Raw genomic sequence first — 21,598 nt, 5'->3', positions numbered from 1 at the left:
TATTAAAAAAAATTGTAAAACATATATGGCTGACTAAGTATTGCACCCACCACCTAGTCAAGCTGTAATAAAGATTTATTATTATTATTATTAAACCATATTTTTGTTTATAAACCCTTTTGATTTTTTCTCGAATATTTTTCGCAGATACTTTTTGAAACATTTTATAAAGTTTATAAAATAAGAGTACTTTGTTTTTAACCACTTATTATTGGTACTTTTCCCTAACCGGTTTCGACCAGAACCTTTTCATCATCATGGTTAAACATGTACATGCACATGTTTAACCTTATCATCAGGGTTTAACATGTACATGGACATGTTTAACTCTGATGATGATAAGGTTCTTCTCGAAACCAGCTGGAGAAAAAAATTACTAATAAAAAAGTGGTTAAAAAACAACGTTGTTTTATTTTATTAAGGTAAAAAAAAGTATTATACGTAAATACATTTGTAAACCAGAGTGATGATTTCGTTATATTAAAATATATCAAATAAAAAAAATACAACTCTTTTGGTGTGCCCCAATCCTTCTTCACAATTTTTTTTTCTTTTGAGTTTCTCCACTTAGAAGTCATATTAAATAAATTTCGATTCATCAAAAATGTTATCGATAAAACAAGCTTAAAAAAATTAAAGTTATGTTTTGAGGCGTGTCCCGGTTTGTCGAATAATCCGGTTAGGATCTTGCATACATCGCTCACTCCTTTCAAGAACGTCATAAATAAAAAAATCTTGATTTTTCAGGAGAACGTTTTTAAAAGTTTAAAAATATAACGCAATGTATTAAAAATAAATGTCAAGCCACTTATTGAACTTTTTACTGTGCAATAGATCTTTTTAGGTAAAACCTGAAGGTTTTTTTTCCATTTGAAAAATTTTAAGTATCTTTTAAAAAAATATTAAACAATACATTTTCTTCAACATGCAAAAATTACACTTTCTGCCCTGTAGCGGGTAAATATTAAGTTAAAAATATGCCGCTTTTGCTGGGATATAGTACATTTTCTGCGCATTCCGACAACATGCACAACTGAAAATTGACAATTTTTGATTTATGACGTTCTTGAAAGGAGTGAGCGACATGTTGATAAAAGTGTCTTTACTAAAAAAACCTTTCTGCAACCAACCATAGATGCTGCCTTAAACTCTATCATGAAGCGACATGAGATTATGATATATTTGATATATTTTTGATTTATGATTATCAATCGTGGGTAGAATTGTAAATGTTACACGTGTGTAAAGCAATATCTTAACCAGCAAAAGACAGGTCATAAGCCCTGTAAATACCCAGACTTCTATAAACTTCTTCATCTATGTCGATATGTCAAAATGCCATAATATTCATAATTGTAAATAAATAAATATAATTAATTTGATTTCAGTTCTATCGGGAGGAGATGTAACCAATCAGAAGAGGTTTCACACCAAAGTAACGGACCAATCCGGTCCAGTGTTTGATCCTACAACCCCTACAAATATCACCGTACAACTGGGAACACATGCCTACCTGCCATGCAAAGTGTCTCCACCACACGTAAGTTGGTCATATTTCTTATCCAAACTATGAGCGCATTTGAGAATGTCTTTATCAAAATTTTTCGTATTTGAGAGCATACCTTGTACCTTGAGTGCATTTGAGTGCGTATTTATCTAAAATTATCGTATTTGAGAGCATATCGTATGGCGTTGAGTCCATTTGAGTGAGTATTCATATAAATTTATCGTATTTGAGAGCCAATCGTGTGTGTATCTCGAGTATATTTGAGTTTGTATATATATTTAACGTATTTGAGAGCATATTGTGTACCTTGAGTACATTTGAGTTTGTAGTCATCTAAATTTATCATATTTGAGAGCACATCGTGTACCTTGAGTACATTTGAGTGTGTATTCATCTAAATTTATCATATTTGAAGGTGTATCGTATAACTTTGAGCGCATTTGAGAATGGACTTATTTTAAAAGAAACCTCGAGTATTTTTGCCTGTTTGTAAGGGGAAAGAAGTACAAAGTAAAAGATATTATATTACAAGAAAAAGTGGAAGGTAAACGCAGCGTAGGAAGAATACGTATATCCTGGCTTAATCAATTGAGAGAGTAGTTCCTGTACTCAATAATCCCACAGGATTTAGTTGCTGTTTAGAATAGCTATAGACAATGTAAAAAAATCTTTGGTGGTGAGGTATAACATGCACTAAGGGCATGTCAGAGTTCAAGTCATGCACGTTAGTGCATATTAGACCTTGGCCTTTAGTGCATGTTGTTCTGCAATCGTTAGTGTAAATTTCAGTGTGTGAATAGTGCTATGGTGTTACGTGTAGTATTGTTTGCATGCTGGTGGAGTGATTGTCCTGAGGAAGAGACGGGTATGTCTAGAAACCGGTAAACAATAATCTCGATGAATGGTTACATACTAACATTACTAACGTTTTTGTTAAACAAAATGTTGACTGGTGTTTTTTTTTCATAATTTTATTTGGTAAAAAAAAATCATCAAATACCATTCATAAATGGCTTTCAATATAAAATTATTAGAATGTTTTTCTTTAATTGTTTACAGTTACTTTGTGGCTGATATCGATAAATTTTTATTTAAATATCACTCGATAATTAAAAATATTTCTTAAAATCTTTCAACATCCTAAGAACAAAATTTAAAATTAAGACTAAGCTCCACGTATGATGTTTGGAAAGTATGCGAATTGCATCGAAACATGTGTCACAGTAGATTAAAAATAAGATATTTTCCATTACTAATCTTTTTGTGTAAACGATCAAGATAACTCTGCGTTTATATGACGCAGTGCCCTATGCACCATTGGGGTGCGGATAAGGGTTTTATTACTATTATTATTAATCTTTTTGTAAAAAAAATAATAACTTAAAGAAAATGCTTAATATAAAAAAATATTATTATGAAATTCATATTGCTCACTCCTTTCAACAACGTCATATATAAAAAATTATCAATTTTCAGTTGTGCATGTTTTCGGAATGCCCAGAAAATGTCCCAGCAAAAACATCATATTTTAAACTTAATATTCACCCGCTACACGGGAGATAGTGTTGTTTTTGCAATATGAAGAAAAGGTATTATTTTTTTTTTAAATAAACTTTATATTTGTCAAATGGAGAAAACACATTCAGGTTTTACCTAAAAAGATCTGTTGCACAGTAAAACGTTCAATAAGTTGATATTTATTTTTATTACATTACATTATGTTTTTAAACTTTAAAAACGATCTCCTGAAAAATCAAGTTTTTTTATATATGACGTTGTTGAAAGGAGTGAACGATATGAGTTACAAAAATATGAGTAATGTGGTTGTCAATCAAGGGTGGAATAGTTAATGTAACAGTGTATAAAAATATTGTTTAAACCAACCTATGACAGATCGTAAGTCCGTAAATGCCCACACTTTTTTAATTTTTTATATCCATATCGAGATGTGAAAATGTTTTTGTCATTAAATGAGGCCAATGAATAAGTTCGATGACACAATGTTCATTTAGCTTGTCGTTGAAATTTAGGAACAATAAAACTACTTCTTGGAAACGTACGTACGATTCGAAATCAAAGTTTCGAGCCACAATGAAAAAAGAAAATAAAGATCTTTTGTGTGTTTTGTTCAGCATTATTACGAGCGGCATAAGCCGGCCATTTTGTTTGTTCTCTAGTCGCCATCTTGTGGACCGTGGCGGCAATTATTTTTCCAGTAATGGCTGCAATTTTGTTACATTTACTAATTTATAGCCCGTTTAAAATTGTTTTATGGGTTGTTGGTTTAAAAAGATTAAACATTTTGCGAATAATGTACAAAACTAATAATAGTTTTCGCCATGAATATAATTTTCTAACAAAATCCAGTATTGTGTTTAACATGTACTCGATTTTAGATTGTATATTTTTACATGTTTGATATTTCGATATCTCTTCTTTAAAGTGACACAAAGGCTTGCTGTATCAGAGAAGTTATTTATAATAAATGAATAAACTTATATACATTTTACTACTTGTATGTTTATAACGTGGTAATAATTTCCTTCGTAAATTGGGTGTAAATAATATGTAAAGTGAGTGTATAATAATAAAATAAACAATGTGTTGCTTTGCAATTAAAGTTTATAATTAAAGTTTTTTCTTAATTTATCTTTATAATATTTTTCTATCTATCTATCTGATTCTGACAGTTCAGAATATTATATTTTTTCTATCTGATGTCTTTTGTTTTATTCTATGCGACGCATGCGACATCTGGTGGTAGAACTGTTTTATGTAGGTACTATTTGTAAGTACTTAATAAAATGTATAGGTAGGTACCTAGGTATTTTATTACATGTATATCTTGTTAGATTTCTAAAATACGAGGGCATAATAAAATATATTAGAGTAGTATCCTTGCAAAATATTGGCTATACTCAAACTAACCAGCTACCTGACATAAAATAGAACCCAGTCAGGGATCTAAAATGAATGAACTGAAAAAATACTTGGAATTTTATTGTGTTAGGGATTACTTATATTTTCTTTATTTATTCCTTTATATTATCTTCCAACTTATGTTTTTTAATGCCTATTTACTATACCCGTTAATTGTATTATATTTTACATTTTGCTATAAGTCAGTTTTTAGTTATGTTATTTTTTAGATAAAGAAGAATATCAAAATTTTTGTACGTCTGTGATTACTCTATACACGTGTCACATTCAAAATTCTACTCATGATCGACAACCACAATATTTACATTTATGGTGCTCATATACATATGATGCAATTCATACGTCGATACGTACATCGCGCTCCCCCGCAGAGGTAATCGGAGAGAAAAGAACGCTAAACTAATCTGTCCATACAAACAACCTTTGCCTCTTCCACATTCACGTGTTTCCTCATACATACCACGCAAGTCAATACTTGTTCACACCAATTTTTTCTCTATCTTCTTCGGCTACTATTACCAGCCACATTAGCCTCGTACATTCGTTTTATTGTTTTTTATTCACTCATTTGATTCACAAGGCCAAACAATCTCAACACACTTTTATTTTGATCGAAAATGCTTTTCTCAGCCTTGAATTCTTTCTTCACATCCCCATTTGGACATCTATTATACCTACATTATTTTGCCGCATATTCGACTAAGAGATCGCATTCGACATTAACTTTCGTATTTTGTTTTTTTCATTAATATTAAAGAAGCAAAAATCATTGGTTTCTTATAAGAATACAAAGGTATATTATTTATTAAAAAATCAGATATTTTTCTCAGAAAAAATAACAACCCTCATTGACTTACGTAATATAAATAGCCAAAATGGCAATTTCTCGTAAAAAGGCCTACTTTAAATACAAAAAATAATCCCCTACTTATAGCAAAGAGGCTACCCTCGTAAATGGGAAAGATGATAGGTTTGTCTTCCATCTCCTTTCCATCGATCTTCTCACAAATGTATTTTCCAGGAAAATTCTACCTTTGTCATTATTATTTGCGAAGTTTAAAAAGTATATATAAATTGTCAGCGCTTTTTGGTTCAACCTTAGAAGACTTTGATCTTTTTGGTAGTATAATTTTAACGGAATATATATTATACCTTTTTTGCTCAAAGATATATCGAAATGTCAAAAAAATGTTTTTATTTTCATATAAGGTGAGGCTCCATTTTATTGAAAAAATTGAAAACTTGTATAACACGACTTATTGAGTTTAATTTGTCTAGTATGACTAGTTTGTAATCACCCGTTGATGAAAACATCTGTACTTTTCGAAACTAGTCGTGTGTAATGAAATAAAATTCAATAAGTAGTATCATACAAGTACTTAATTTTTAAAATAATCAACATGTCATTCCACAAATTTTAACTAGACAAAAATATCAAAATCTTCTAGTACACCTATGATAGATGATTTACAAACAACGAAGGTTTGATAGTCCCAAGAATTAACAATAAATATGCTGACCGAGGAAAACTTGTTATCAGGAATTCAAATATGTACTTGAAAGTGATTAGGTCAGGAGTTGGAATAATCGGTGAGTATGTATGAGGAGATGCATGAATGTGGAAGAGGCGAATATTGTTTTCAAAGACAGATTGGTGTGGCGTTCTTATATCTCAGGCTATCCCTGCGGGGAAGCAGCTTGTTGGTTAGTGAGTTATTTATCACATGTCGCTCACTCCTTTCAACAACGTCACTTATCAAAAATCGTCAATTTTCAGTTGTGCATGTTTTCGGAATGCCCAGAAAATGTACTATATCCTAGCAAAAGCACCAAATTTTTAACTAAATATTTACTCGCTACAGGGCAGAAAGTGTTTTTTTTTTGGTATTTTGAAGAAAAGGTATTGTTTAATTATTTTTAAAAAATATTCTAAATATTTTTCAAATGGAGAAAAAACCTTCAGGTTTTACTTAAAAAGATCTGTCGCACAGTAAAAAGTTCAATAAGTGGCTTGATATTTATTTTTAATACATTTTATTATATTCTTAAACTTTAAAAACGATCTCCTGAAAAGTCAAGTTTTTTTTATTGTTGAAAGGAGTGACCGATGTGTCATAACGCTTTATGTTTGAGTTCATGCGAGCCATCTATAGTTGGTAAGAAAAAGCTTTTTTTTCTGGACACTCTTTTATTTCGATATACGCAAGATCATAAACGGATCATTTTACATACTGAGAGACGCCTGAAAACATGTTTTTCAGTTGTTATGCAGCTTACAATTTGACGAATTGTTTTTTGATTTGGACATACCAAACCATATTTTGATCAGAGTTTAAAAAAATATGGAACCTAGTTCTAAGAAGGTTGAAAAATAATTATTTTTCTGATAAATTATTATTTCTATGTAAAAACAAAAAAAGTGCTGTCTTATTCCTGAATAATATTTATTTCAATTTTACTTCTGGAACCCTGGTAAGAATATTTGCTGTGTTATTTATGTTCTGTTTTTATTAATTTCGGGAAAAAAATACCGAGTCGCTCCAAAATATTATTTATGAGATAATTATTATAAATTGATATTGTGAGGAGGTTGTGAAAGAAAATATTTATTACTTCTAAGTCTACAACAGATGGAAAAATAATGTTTTGGTAATTAAGATTAGACTGTCTTCGTTTATAATAATTAATGACGTATTCATTATTTAGTATTAAGAAAATTGTATGAAATACTTTCACCCTTAGGTTGCTCCGAAATATGAAATTGATTTATTTTAATATTATAACATATCGCTCACTCCTTTCAAGAACGTCATAAATCAAAAAACTAGATTTTTTAGGAGAACGTTTTTAAAGTTTAAAAATATAATACAATGTATTAAAAATTAATATCAAGCCACTTTTTGAACTTTTTGCTGTGCAACAGATCTTTTTAAGTAAAACCTGAAGGTTGTTTCTCCATTTGAAAAATATTTAGGATATTAAAAAAAAAAGAATTAAACAATACCTTTTCTTCAAAATGCAAAAACAGCACTTTCTGCTCTGTAGCGGGTAAATATTAAGTAAAAAATATGCCGCTTTTGCTGGGATATAGTACATTTTCTGGGCATTCTGAAAACAAGCATAACTGAAAATTGTCGATTTTCGATTTATGATGTTCTTGAAAGGAGTGAACGATATGTATATGTATATACATAAACTGACTAACCATCACACTTCTTGCCAGCAGAGAAAAAAGAACGCCACACCCATCTGTTTGCAAACCATCTTTGCTTCATACACGTTCAGGCATCTCCTCATACATTCACGCCGATTATTCAGACTCCTGACCTGACCTGAAATACTTGGTTTTGCCAGATTTTCCTCAGTCTTCCTCTGATTCTATTACCAACAGCATTCACCTTATAAATTAACTTTTCTATCCTTTCTTCACAAATTCGATTCACATGCCCAAACCATGATAACATAAACATTATCGATAAACTATAAAAAAGTTTTATCGATTATGCTAATCTAAGCCTTGCATTATTTCCTTATATACACATCACGCCGCTTCCCCGTGGGGGAAGGCAGACAGAATTGAACGCCACACCAATCTGTATTTGCAAAAAGTCTTCGCCTCTTCCACATACATCTCTTCATACATAACTGACAATCATTCCAACTCCTGACCTGATCACTTACATGTTGTTCTCGGTCTTTCTCTGCTGCTTATACCAACCGCATTCTCCTCATAAGTTTATTTTACTATTTTCTAAACAATTTCTTCACTGAGAAGCAACGTGATACTTCGGTTAGTTAGTTCGTAGTAAATCAAGAAAAAAACATATTTTGCAATGCTTTGAAATTTTTATCAGAAAAAAATATTATCCTCTAAACTATTACATTGATCGCCTCCGATTTATTTCCGAATGCGGGTTTCTTCCTTTCTAAAGAGACAGTCCCTTAACCCTGATTAAAATAATTCAGGTCTGAAAGGGTTCCTAACGGCAGAATGGGGGCTAATTTTCATGGGCCCGAGCCACGGAGTGGGGCAATAACATTGTATAATGTCCAATCTTTAACGGTTTCCAATCAACTAAAAGTACTCATAAAAGTTATCGCCACCCTAACGTCGCCACACTCTACTGTAACTAGAGTAATCATGTCGGCTAGTTAATGGATGGTTCTGGATTACTGCCTTATAAAATATCACTTCTAATCGTTACTCGGGTGTTACATTTAAGCTATTTTTTTTAATAGTTACTTTATCACTTTAAGGCAGTGTTTTTATTTTAACCTTTACCGTACTGATCATACAAAAATTATTCGTGTTCCAAAAGGGGGTACAAAAAGACCCCAGTTCATATTTGTATGGAAATCGTAGTACGCAGTTCTCAGCAAGTATCAAGTCGTCGTCAGTTGAGTCATAGATGCCACGTTCATTCTAACATGCCGTCAAACGCCTAAGAATGCAATAAAGATTACAGAATAACATGTACTGCTCATTCTGCAAATATTATTACATATTCGTTCTCGGGTGTCTAATAAAAAAGAAAGGATAATAAAACAATTTTATGAGGCGAAAATGGTTGGTAATAGAAGCAGAAGAAGACCGAAGAAAATTTGGAACGATCAAGTATTTCGCATACTTAAAAGTGGTCAGGTGAGGAGTCGAATTAATAGTACTCGGCCTTTAATACATGTTGTTCTGCAATCCTTAATGCATGTGGGTCTTCGGGTCGACGTAAAACGCATGTGATCAGTATTTTGTGTACTTGGAAGTGAATAATTCTATGGTAGTGAAGTGAAATATTGTTTGCGTTAGTGATTGTCCTGACGAAAAGATTGGTACGTCTGAAAACCGATAAGCTAAAATCTAGATGAGTGGTTATATACTAATATTTTTGTAAAAAAAGTAAATACACATTCCTTTAAATGTATTTTTTACAATTAATTGAAAAAAATAGCATTTTAATATTATTTACTTTTATTGCTTTTCAAAAATGTATTCATTAAATATGAAGTCAGAGATAAAAACAGTCGAACTCGGTTATAACGAGGATTAAGTGACCGACTAAATTTGCTCGTTATAACCGTTGCTCGTTATTTCCGAGGAAATGTATTTTTTTAACATACCTATAACATGAAGTAAAAAATACTAATCATATGTCGCAATTGAAACAAAATCATACAATTCACCCATTCCACACATGTCACATTTATTTGTGTAGTAAGTAAAAAAGTAAAAAAGACTAACCACAAATGATATAAATATTAATGAGACTATGTAGTCATTACTGTGATGTCATTGTAGATATTTTGAGATATTTTAATGTTGTTTTCCCTTGTTCCAGATGAAGCATTTAGGGAATAAATCAGTTTCCTGGATTAGAAGCCACGATGCCCACATCCTCACTGTAGACCGGTATACCTTTATAGCCGATGAGAGATTTCAGGCATTTTTCGTTGAAGGCACTGATACGTGGACCTTACAGGTACGTTATCAAAACTTACTATGCTAGTTACGATTGTATTTATAATGGTTTAGTCACCTTTTCAACTCTCATAAGCTGACCATGGTGAAAAATATAAATGTTTTAGAATTTATTTTTTACATTATTTTTTTAAGTTTTGATTTGAACAAAGGCACTGGGATAATAAAGCAAAAGTGTAATTGATGTCTTATTATTAGTCAGAGAGATATATTTGATATAAAAACGTAGATAATATAAGTACAGATACAGGACAAAATAACATCCAAACAAAATATTTCAATATGTACATTCAATTATATTTAAATCATAATTTAAAAAAAAAGTACAAAACGTATTATGCAGTAAATTTAGGAAAAATATCAAAATGTTCTTGAAAAAAAAACGTGCAGTCACTTTTAGAGTTAAAGATGCCAAGAGATTAGCTAATCAAAACGTGTGATTTTACTATTACATATCTCCGTATGACATTAATGATTTTTTAAGTGTTTGTTTTGGAAAGGTTTTCTGGCGGGCAGTCTACATCGACTAAAAGTGATGAAAACCTTACCTTAGGGTGTTTTATAAATACATTTTTCAATATGGCAATAATTGTGTAGTCGGTTTATATGTACAATAATTTGTTTAAGCTCGCCTTTACAGGGTAGGGGTTGGTTGTGTTTGACTACATTTTTAAACTCAATTTAAGGCGGGTAGAGGTTATGTGAGATATTACTAGTATTTAATTAAATAATTTTAAAGTGAGAGACTGATCATTTTTACAAAATGTTTCACCTAACATTCAATTGAACACTGCATTTGTCACATGCTTATGTTTCCTATAAGGATGCGAAATTTTCCACACTGTACAGAGAAACACTTTGATATATTATAATATAATATATTTAACTTTTTAGACAAATTATACTATTTCCTATATGTGGGGGTATGCAATTCTATCGATGTTTTATCATGGATAGTTTTGTAAATGTTATGAAGTTAAAAAAAAATAGTCACTTACACCGACCAACATCAGGTCCTAACATCTGTTTATATTCAGATGTTCATGTTTCCATTTTTTTCATGGTTTCAATTTTTAAAATGAAAACCGCTACCAAAATAAAATTTCATTTTTTTTTAAAATAAATTTAGACACTAACGATATATTTTTAAAAGATAACTTCTGGAACCAGATGCTTATAAGGAATCAAAAGCTAGTTTTTATTTTGATTACCTAACATCCAAGTAACTCTGAAACTTAGCTATGGCTTATGCAACACCGCTTTTCATGGACCTACTGTAACTTCCTAATTTTATTTTTATTAATAGATATTAATATATTGCCTAGAAATTTGAAATGAAGGCAGCCTCCTGAATGGTGAATTTCATAGTTATTATAAGATGTTTAAAGTGCTTATTAAAAATATCAGGTGGGGTGAATACTGAAAGATTTTCATTCATATTTTTAATTTAAAATGGCGCCCTCGCGTCTAAAATGGGAAATGCTTTCAGAAAATATAAAGAAATAATTTAATTTTTAAATGAAACACTGAAATTATCCGGTCTTGATTAAAATTACGTACTTGTGCCTACATTTTTTACGCAGGTAGGTAGATAAAAAACGTTTTTTCTTTTATAACGTTATTGAAATTTCTGGGCATTTCTTTTCAGGTTTTTATTAATTTATTTAAGCTTCTTTTGCAGAATATATATACATTAAGAAGCTTTTTGCTAAGAAGCAATATCTTTCAACCAATCGAAGGGAGAATAAATGTAACCATCAAGCTATTAACCTTATACAGCCGTTTAAAATTTAAGGGCAGATTTCCTTGCCTTCATATAATAAACGATCAAATTAACATTGCATCAATTTGATGCTGTGCTCTATGCACCATTGGGTGTAAATAAGAGTCATTAGTAGAAGTAATATGAAATGAACTGTAAATTGATGAAAACAAGGCAAAATAAGTAAGATGAGGTAGGGAGTTGATGGAAGAGTTAGAGGAAACCAAGGAAATATGATGTGATGGTTATTTAGAGTTCTAATGTTAGATAGTACGTAATACAGCCAATGACATGAATCGAACGCGAGTATCAATTCCCAGACTTTTGTATTTCCTTATTACAATTTTCGTCATCTTTGTTCCGATATCTAAGAAACCATGGTAAATATTTTCTTATTAACGTATTTTAAAATAATGAAATATTTCATAAGTACGAACTAGTTTAATGCAACTTAATACGAGACTATCGTAAAATGTACGACGGTAATAAAAACTTACATTTTACCAAAAACGTTTCCTACAAACATATTTTTTTTTAACATGTTTCTTCAGAGTTTAATAATTTTTTTAACATTATTAATATTTAAAGCATTTACTTTGTAGTTAGTCGCTTTTACATATTTTTTTTTACAAAAATGGTCAGTTATATTAGTATATAACCACTCACCGAGATTTTTATGTCTACCGAAACCGGTACACATAAAAATCTCGGTGATTGGTTATATAGGTACTAATATTACTAACATTTTTGTAAAAAAAAATTGAATATAAAATACAAACATGAAAATTAAGATACTATCACTACATTCTTTACATATGTTACCTCGGTGATCCCCACAGATTGGATGTGAGTCGTAAATTTTAGGAAAGCTATATTGAATTATTATTTTTTACAGGTGAAATACGTCCAACCCAGAGACACAGGGTTATACGAATGCCAGATCAGTAGTGAACCTAAATTAAGTCACTTTATTCAGCTGAATGTTGTTGGTGAGTATCTAAAACATTATCACTATTCACAATTTAAAATAACTCTTACGAAACGCATTGAGTTGCATGTTTACTTAAAAAAAGAGAGATTTGTATTTTTATTATTTACACAAATATTTCAATTTCATATTATTTCTGTGAGCTTAAGCGGCTCATTATTAGAAATATGATCAAATTGTGGAAGAGCGGGTTCGAGAAACCGAGAAACTCTGACTTATGACCACGGGACCACAATTTAGCGGCACTTTTTTTATTAAATAAAAGAAGAGAAATGTGTTTTATTATAACACAAAAATACTTCAATTTCATACTTTTTACGTAAGCTTAAGCTTATTATTAAAAAAGGTATCAAATTATGGTAGAGTGTGTTTGTATCCGAAAATGCTGATTCAGGAGTCCGTGACACTTACCACGGGACCACAATCTGACACTCAGTTGCTTAAGTACCTCATGTAAAGAGAGCATAATGTAGGAGAAAGTTAATGTAAAAAAACGTTATCAAAAAGGTTTTTTAATAAAAAATATAAAAAATTATATTAATATATTTTTATGGTGACCTCAGCGATGCATTATCAATTAAGATCGGTTCTCATTTGCTTTTCAGTCCCCAAAACTGAGATCGTCGGAGAGTCGGAGATGTACGTGAAGGCCGGCAGCACGGTGAGCCTGCGGTGCGTCATCAGCCGCTCGCTGGAGGAGCCGGCCTACATCTTCTGGTACCGGGACAGCGAGAGGGTGCTCAACTACGACCGCAGCCTCATAGACATCCGCATGGAGCGGATAGGCGCCGACACCACCGTGAGTAGCCCTAATAAACACCTGTTTTTACTTTGACTGCACCCGACACGTGTCGCGTCGGGTCGGGTCAACGTTGACTGTCACTTGAGAGAATGTGCCCCTATTTTAGGCTGTCTAAAATAGCTCTTCAACGCTCTGTACTCCTGTTTACTCGTGTATATTCTCAGGAACCAGAAAATCCACCTTCTTCCGATATCTTTTCGACCCTTGATCTTACAATATGATGGCCCTTGATCTTACAATGATCAGTTGCAATAGCTTGTACCTTTCATCGTGAGTAGTCCCTGATCAACACTTATTTTAATTTGATTGCACTTATTCTTAACGTGTCATGTAGGGAATGTGTCTATTTTTGGCAGTCCATAACAGCTCTTCCATAACGTACTTCTGTCCACTCGTATAAAAGGTCACATAATAATTATTATCATTTTCATTGTATTTTTTCACATATCTCTGTCTCCTCTAATATCCTTTATTTATTGCCGTTACAATATATTTTATTTGATACAGCTTAAATCACTCTTAACCAAGTGGATGCTTGGTAAAAATATAAAAATAACGCCTCTTTGTATTTATAATTACTAGGATTCTTAAGCAGTTGTTTGGTCATATGACACTCACTCTTTTCAACAACGTCATACATCAAAAATCGTCAATTTTCAGATGTGTGTTTTTGGAATGCCCAGAAAATGTACCATATCCTAGCAAAAGCGGCATATTTTTTACTTAATATTTACCTTAATTAAATAAAACACTTGAATAATCCACTGAATTGAGTTTTTTTTTATTTACGACTTGTTTAGAAAACGAAAATTGTTTTCATCTTCTGGTACAAATTAAAGTTTTAATTTGTACCAGAAGATGAAAACAACTGTCATTTTCGAAACTAGTCGTAAATAAAAATAAAACTCAATTCAGTGGATTATTCAAGTGTTTAATTTAATTAAAATAATCATGTCATTCCACAAAGTTAATGCCGAATCAATAAATAATATAATATTTACCCGCTACAGGGCAGAAAGTGTTGTTTTATTATTTTAATGTACTTAATATCTTTTAAATGAAGAAAAAACATTCATGTTTTACCTAAAAAGATCTGTAGAATAGTAAAAAGTTCAATATAGTGCTTGATATTTATTTTTAAAACATTTGATTTTATTTTTAAACTTTAAAAACGATCTCCTAAAAAAATCAAGTTCTTTGATATATGACGTTGTTGAAAGGAGTGAGCGATGTATGATAAACATTTAATATTATAAAATATCATGATTTTCAAAAGAAAATTTTCAACTTACACTTGAATCGTGATTCATCGTTTCTAAGAATCTTAGGCTAACTAATGCACACAACTCATAAATACAACTGGATGAACTCATACAAAGAAACATTATTTTAATGTTAATAAAGAAGCCAACGCGTTTTTCTGTATTTCTTAATTTTTCTTTAAAAAGTTTATAGCAACTGTAAAATTGTTGTTACTTGAGCTATAAGCCGATTTTAATTTTTAAAACAAAGTAACGAACGTTTTACGAACTCGCGTTTAACGTAAAATGTCGTAAATAAAGTTATATTTCGAAACATAAATTCTTTACGACCACAACATGATACGCATTACTAAATCTTCTATCTTTTAAATTTTAAAATTATTTAATGTGTCATTTTCTATGCTATTCATTAAACCAAGATCATTAAAAAAAGTGTATTTATTTCTTCTTCAATTTTCGTTAGACTAGCTTTACCCTGCTGTAGCTACTAGCTGTAGCTGTATCCTGGGGCACGCGTTGCTGTGGCCCAGGATAGTTAAAATAAATTAAATAAAGACCAATTTTATAATATATTATAATAAGTTTAATTTCACAATGCTTATCTAATAAATTCTTATTTGACAAGAAGCACGCTGTTCATCCTGACCAATGTTTGGTATTGGGCTTGTTGCCATTGTTTCCCATAAAGGGGATTTGCTTTACCGTTACCATTGCTTTCTTTATGAAAAAAAACGCAAAAGTGCATTTGTGAATTCATTTTTAAATCAAACACTGATGTTTTTGAGTCTACCAAGTTGTATTTTATTAAAAACACGTAAAAATTTATACTGTGATAATTGTTTCGCCTAGTTATGGCATTTTTAAACGAATGTTCTTTTGAAAATGACATAACTAAAAATATATATAAATTGTACTAAAATGTTGTCACCCCCCCAAAAGTATTTATTGAATTCCCAATATGAATGTTTATACCAAACGTAGTAAGCGATATTAAAAACGTAGATTATTCGAATATTTCCCTGCTGATTTCATAATTTATCTTCGTCCGCTAATTTCTGTAACGCAATATATTATAAACCCGGTAAAAACCGAATCGACTCAACAATCAATGATAAATTTTCTTAAAATCTTTCACTGGTTCTTGAATTCGTCGCATTGAGAAAATGTCGCAAGCGATGGAGATTTTTTGTGAGTTTAGACGTTTTTCCTTAGATTTTCTAGCAGATAAGATATTTCGCTAGAGGTTTTCTGTCAGTTACGTTATTTTTCTTTGGCTCTCTGGCAGATACGACATTTTGGTGGAGATTTTTTGGCCGATAGTATGGTTTGTCTATATATACATATAATATATATTTATATATACTCTTGCTCCAATTTTGCTCGGAGATAAACGACTTTATCTGTTCGTTATGGGGAGTAGCGCGTTGCTTACTGACGTGGAAGAAAGATTCAGTGAGTTGACTCTTGAGTAATATTTTGTAATGGTTCATGGCGTTGATTACGTCACAGTACACGAAATTTAAGAAAGACATTTTAATAATCACAATATTTTTTTTACTGTCCGTTTTAAATACCGGGAATTTATAACTATGATGTCGTTTAATATCTGTTAAAATGTGTCGTTTAAAACATGTCGTTTAATACGTGTTAACATCCATATGAAAAAAATGCATTTTATCTTCCATAATAAACAATTGAACGTTCATATTTAATATTCAAAACGTCAATGATGACATGAATATCAATATTTTAAACGGTTTATATATATATATATATATATATATATATATATATATATATATATATATATATATATATATATATATATATATATATATATATATATATATATATATATATAAATATATATGTTTATATAAACATATTTTTTATGGAATTGATAGTATTCATTAATGGGCAGAATGCTTAACGTAACACAGTGTTATGAAGAAACCACTTAAGATAGCCAAATGCCAGGTCGTAAGCCCTAGGATACTCAGGCTTCCATCATCTTTCATGTAAAAAACAACATTTTTGTCATCTTAATTTGAGACACCTAATATATTGATATATCATCCGTAGGGTGAATAATCCAGTGACTGATACAGACAATAATTTAAAACAATTAAAAAAATATATATTTATGTTATCGGACACTGGGATTTTCGCCCTATGAATGAAATGAATGCATCAATACCATAAATATTAAACGTGTCTTAAAAGAGATGAAACATGTATTGATTTTATACAAAGGAAAATGTAATTCTTATCATTCCATGGCTTGTGATTTCCTGGTATTTTGCTGGCTTAAGTGATCTCATTATTCACTTCTGTAACGTTCACCATTCTAATAATTACACTCTTATTTATTAATTCACCATTCTATTGATTTTTCACATAAAAGAAAGACAGATATAAATATTTTACATAGTTTATGTTACTTAGAAAAAAAACACTTACCATTACTGCAACGTACAGCGAATTTTCTTCTCTTTTCTTCATCTAAGCAACATGATGGGGTAAAGAGCACTACACGACACTGATATTACACAATATTTATTGTTTATTAAAAATTTGTCACAAGATTTAGGCACAGGTCACAAACCACACTTTATACATTTTACCGAACAGATAATCTAATTTGCTTTAATTTGGTTATCTCAAATATAAAAAAAAAATTTTTGAAAACTAACCAACTAACTTACCATCTCGCCTCTTCTTCGCAGGGAAAGGCAGAAAGAATAGAATGCCACAACAATCTGCCTTTAATCTCCCCTCTTCCACATGCATATATCTTCACATGCATACACGCCGATTATTCCGACTCCTGACCTGACCACAATCAAGTGTTTGAAATACTTGATCACGCCAAGCTTTCCTCAGTCTTCCTCTGCTTCTATTACCAAATTCATTTTCCTCATAAATTTGTTCACTTTTACACATACATACTTATACGACACACATGCTTAAACAATCTCTTACCCTAATATTTATTAAATATTTCAAACCACTCTAATATTTATTTAACATTACCCTGGACTGGTCTCTGAAACGCAGGAGTGATCACCTTGTCTTCATGTAAGCAACGATCAAAATAACACTGCATCAATACGATGGAGTTCCTTATGCACCATTGTTAGAAAAAATCTGTCTCAAGACACCTTTTTTATCATATTGATAATGCTTATCTCAGTCTTGCATTCTTTCCTTATTTCACCACCCGAGCATCTATTATGCAACGTTTTGCCACACATTCATCTGAGAGAACGCATTTCGACTACAATTGTTCTACTTTATTTATTAAGGTTGGGTTAAAAAAATAACTCTCCGCTGAGATACGTTTGTTAACGTTTAAACTACACAAAGCATTTAATTTCAAAGCTTAATATAAGAAACAATATCTTCCAACTAACTGAAAAAAGGTTTGTACAAATATTAATATTGAACCTTGCACAACTGTTTGAAATGAGAGGGCAGATAGTGTTTGTTCATAAGCGAAAAAAACATGAATTACCTGTAATTGCAACAGATTAAAACTAATTTCGAAATTTCACGCAAATGAAACTGTAAATTATTTAAAAAAAAAAAGGAATTTGGATCAGGTAATGAGTTGAGGGGGAGAAAAAAATGGATTAAAGAAATGATGGACAGTTAGGGTTACAAGGAGAGATAGTCATGTTTCAGGCATTTCTTGAAAGTCATCATGGACGGTGTATTTCACAAAGATAAGTAATTAATAAAGTAAAAAGAAAAATTGAAGAATGAAGTGCTATGATGAGGAATGGAAAGTAGCCTCTTCTGAGAAAGAAAATCGAAACAATTTACCATGATCAAAAAAGTATCATGGAGTGTTAATAAGTGTATGGAAGTCAAGCATAGAGTTGGCAAAAGAAGGATGAAAGTAGATTGAATAGAGTCGAAATGCGATCTCTCAGATGAATGTGCGAAAACACGATGTATGAGAGATGATGCTCGTATGGTGAAATAGATAAAATCGAGAAACGTGTTGAGATGGTTTGGACACGTGGAACGAATGAGCGAGGAAAGGACTTTAAAAAATATGAGGCAATTGTGGTTGGTAATAAAAGAAGGTGTAAATTAAGGTAAAATTTGGATGATGAAATATTTTAATAACCGTTGAAAGTGATCAGGTCAGGGGTCTGAATAATCAACGGGTATGAATGAGGAGATGCATGAATGTGGAAGAGGCGAATATTTTTTACAAAGACAGAGTGGTGTGGCATTTTAATATCTCTACTTACCCCTGTGATGAAGCGGCATGGTGATAAGTACGTTTAAATAAAGTATATTGATCGATTTTGATTAATTAATTAAATTTTTACACATCAAATGTAATTCCGATATTTTTTAATCTTAACACACGTTTTTAGATTTTAAAATTAATTTTATTATTTTTATCTATACTGCGACGTTATTGCATCATCTTTTCACTGTGATTCCAAATTAATCGTATTAAAAAGTTTAACACACCGAGAAATATTCACAGAAAATCACGAACGTATTTGCAAAAAGAGCTTTAAATATAAATTTGTTAGCGACGCTATCAAATGCGAATTATCGGAACGTACTGAATGCTCGAACGGATGGGTACTAAAAGGACACTGAATTTTGTATTGCATTTAAATAGTGATTGTTTCACAACATTGTGGAAGAGTGTTACTATGCGTAATTTCATTATTTGTGTAACCAGATGTAATATTTTAATATTTTAATTGAATTTCAAATGGGGATGAATTATGGCTGAATAACGAAGCGGTAGATAATTTATTATTTATCGGACATTCAACCAAAAATGCAAACGAGTTGGTTTACGTTTTGACTTACTTAGTAAATAACTATCACGCTGCTTATCTGCAGGGGTAGGCAGAGTGAATAGAATGCCACACCACTGTGTCTTTTCAAACATTCTTCGCCCTTTCCATATTCAAGCATCTTCTCATGCATATCTGCAAAATATTCCGACTCCTGACCTGACTGCTTTAAAAAATTTGACATTTCATGTTTTTCTCGATCTTCCTTTGTTCCTATTTTCAACTTTTTTTGCCGTTATTTTCTTACTCATTCGTTCCACATGTCCAAACTTACTCAATACACATTTTTATTTTATTTTATCGATTATGTTCATCTCAGCCTTGCATTCTTTCCTTATTTCACCATTCGAATATCTATCGTACACCGTTTTGCTGCACATTCGTATGAGAGATCGCATTTTGACTGCATTCAGATTATTTTTATCCTTCTTTTGCCAACTTTAAGTTTTATTTCCATATATTAGGGTTGGAACCAGAACCTGTTGTGTACTGCCAGTTTAGATTTTCTTGATAAGTTTTTATTACCTTTAACTAATTCCAGTGAATTGTCTTTCTCGTGTATAATAAAAATTTCAAATTCATTATCTCAACGTAAATGAAAAAGAATACAGAAATCTGGGTATAACAGTGCTTACGATCAGTTATAGGCTGATTTAAGTGATACACTTTACACACTGTTTAACATTCACCAATCTATCCATGATTAACAACCAAACTCTTCTTTTTTTACAATTAGCTACATGAGCGAGTTCGCGGTGGTATATATGGTTGATTTGATTACACATTTTAATTAAACAGAGGCCCCTTTTAATATTAATTCTATAAGTTATAATATGTTGAGATATCAGAATGTAAATATCTTATTTATACACAAAATCCAATTCCAGAGTTTAACTTCAACAAGAGGATTTTAATCAGACCCTGAACTTTGACCTCATGAATAAAATATTAGACTCGCGTGTGTTTGGCTGATTTAAATAATAATTACATATTTACGATTATTTCCTTCCATAAGGTACAATGTATGGAAATGAAGCTCGGAGTTGGCAAAAAGGGGATGAAAATAGGCTGAATGCGGTCGAAATGCGATCTCTCAGACGAATGTGCGGCAAAATGATGAACGATAGTTGTTCGAATGGTAGTATATTATCCGAGTGCAAATAATTTATTTATTTGGATTTTACTTTGTAGTATGATACAATTGAATTTTTTCGTTGTTATTTAATATCACCCAAAATTATCCATTGCTTCGTATAGACGCAAATTTATCTTGATCTTTACTTACTTTATGGTAAAGTGATCACTTTTGCGCTTCAGGGATCAGTCTAGGGTAATATTAAATACACATTAGAATGTTGAAATAATAATTTCTACAAATGTTGTCATTTTTTTCTTCATGGTCTGCTTCGACAGCATCAGATCTAGCGGTTAAGAGACCAGTATATTAGAAAGAATTATTGTTTCAGATTGGGCAGCTGACAATATACAACACGAGAAGAAAAGATTCCGGGAACTATTCGTGCAACCCTTCCAACTTGGATTCAGCTAGTATGATCCTACACGTTTTGAATGGTGAGTAAGATTTTAAATAATTTAGCAACTACTGTAAATGGCTTTTGTATTGAATATTTTTTTACTTAACCCTATATTACGGGTCATTCGTAAAATTTACGATGGACATCTGATGTGTGGGGACCACCGAGGCAACACATGTAAAGAATGAAGCTACAAATTTCACGAATCTTATTTTTTAACGATAATTTATGTTCGTGTTCTAAATGATATAAAGTTCTCAAAAAACATGATGCCCTTAAAAAAATAGAAAACATTTTTGTTAAAATGTGAGTTTTTTTACTGTCATACATTTAACGATAGCCATTAAGGAACCTTGAAAGTGGTTTAGGGGTAGTAAACAAATAGATATTCATGAAAGTTAGAATAGAAATTTACGTTATAAATCTCTCATTATTAAAATCTACAATCCCTATATTTAAAACCACTACAAATGTATGAGTGTGCTTTTTTAAGTGAA

General features: G+C 31.2%; 1 protein-coding gene across 1 annotated transcript in view; it reads left to right on the top strand.

Moving 5' to 3' along the window:
• Positions 1 to 21,598, top strand: part of LOC148308796 (uncharacterized) — a 48,386-nt gene that overhangs the window by 16,762 nt on the left and 10,026 nt on the right. Inside the window, exons 3-7 of the mRNA XM_088261027.1 lie at positions 1,389 to 1,540; positions 9,781 to 9,921; positions 12,578 to 12,671; positions 13,276 to 13,469; positions 21,033 to 21,138. Of these exons, the coding sequence (XP_088117153.1) occupies positions 1,389 to 1,540; positions 9,781 to 9,921; positions 12,578 to 12,671; positions 13,276 to 13,469; positions 21,033 to 21,138 (687 nt within the window). The remainder of the gene's footprint in view (positions 1 to 1,388; positions 1,541 to 9,780; positions 9,922 to 12,577; positions 12,672 to 13,275; positions 13,470 to 21,032; positions 21,139 to 21,598) is intronic.

The sequence above is a fragment of the Brachycentrus maculatus genome, unplaced genomic scaffold, assembly GCF_059751285.1.
Source record: "Brachycentrus maculatus isolate JH-2025_06_01 unplaced genomic scaffold, ASM5975128v1 h1tg000147l, whole genome shotgun sequence".
Classification (NCBI taxonomy): domain Eukaryota; kingdom Metazoa; phylum Arthropoda; class Insecta; order Trichoptera; family Brachycentridae; genus Brachycentrus; species Brachycentrus maculatus.
Note: the sequence above shows the minus strand (reverse complement) of the source record. Positions and strands in the feature narration are given on the sequence as shown.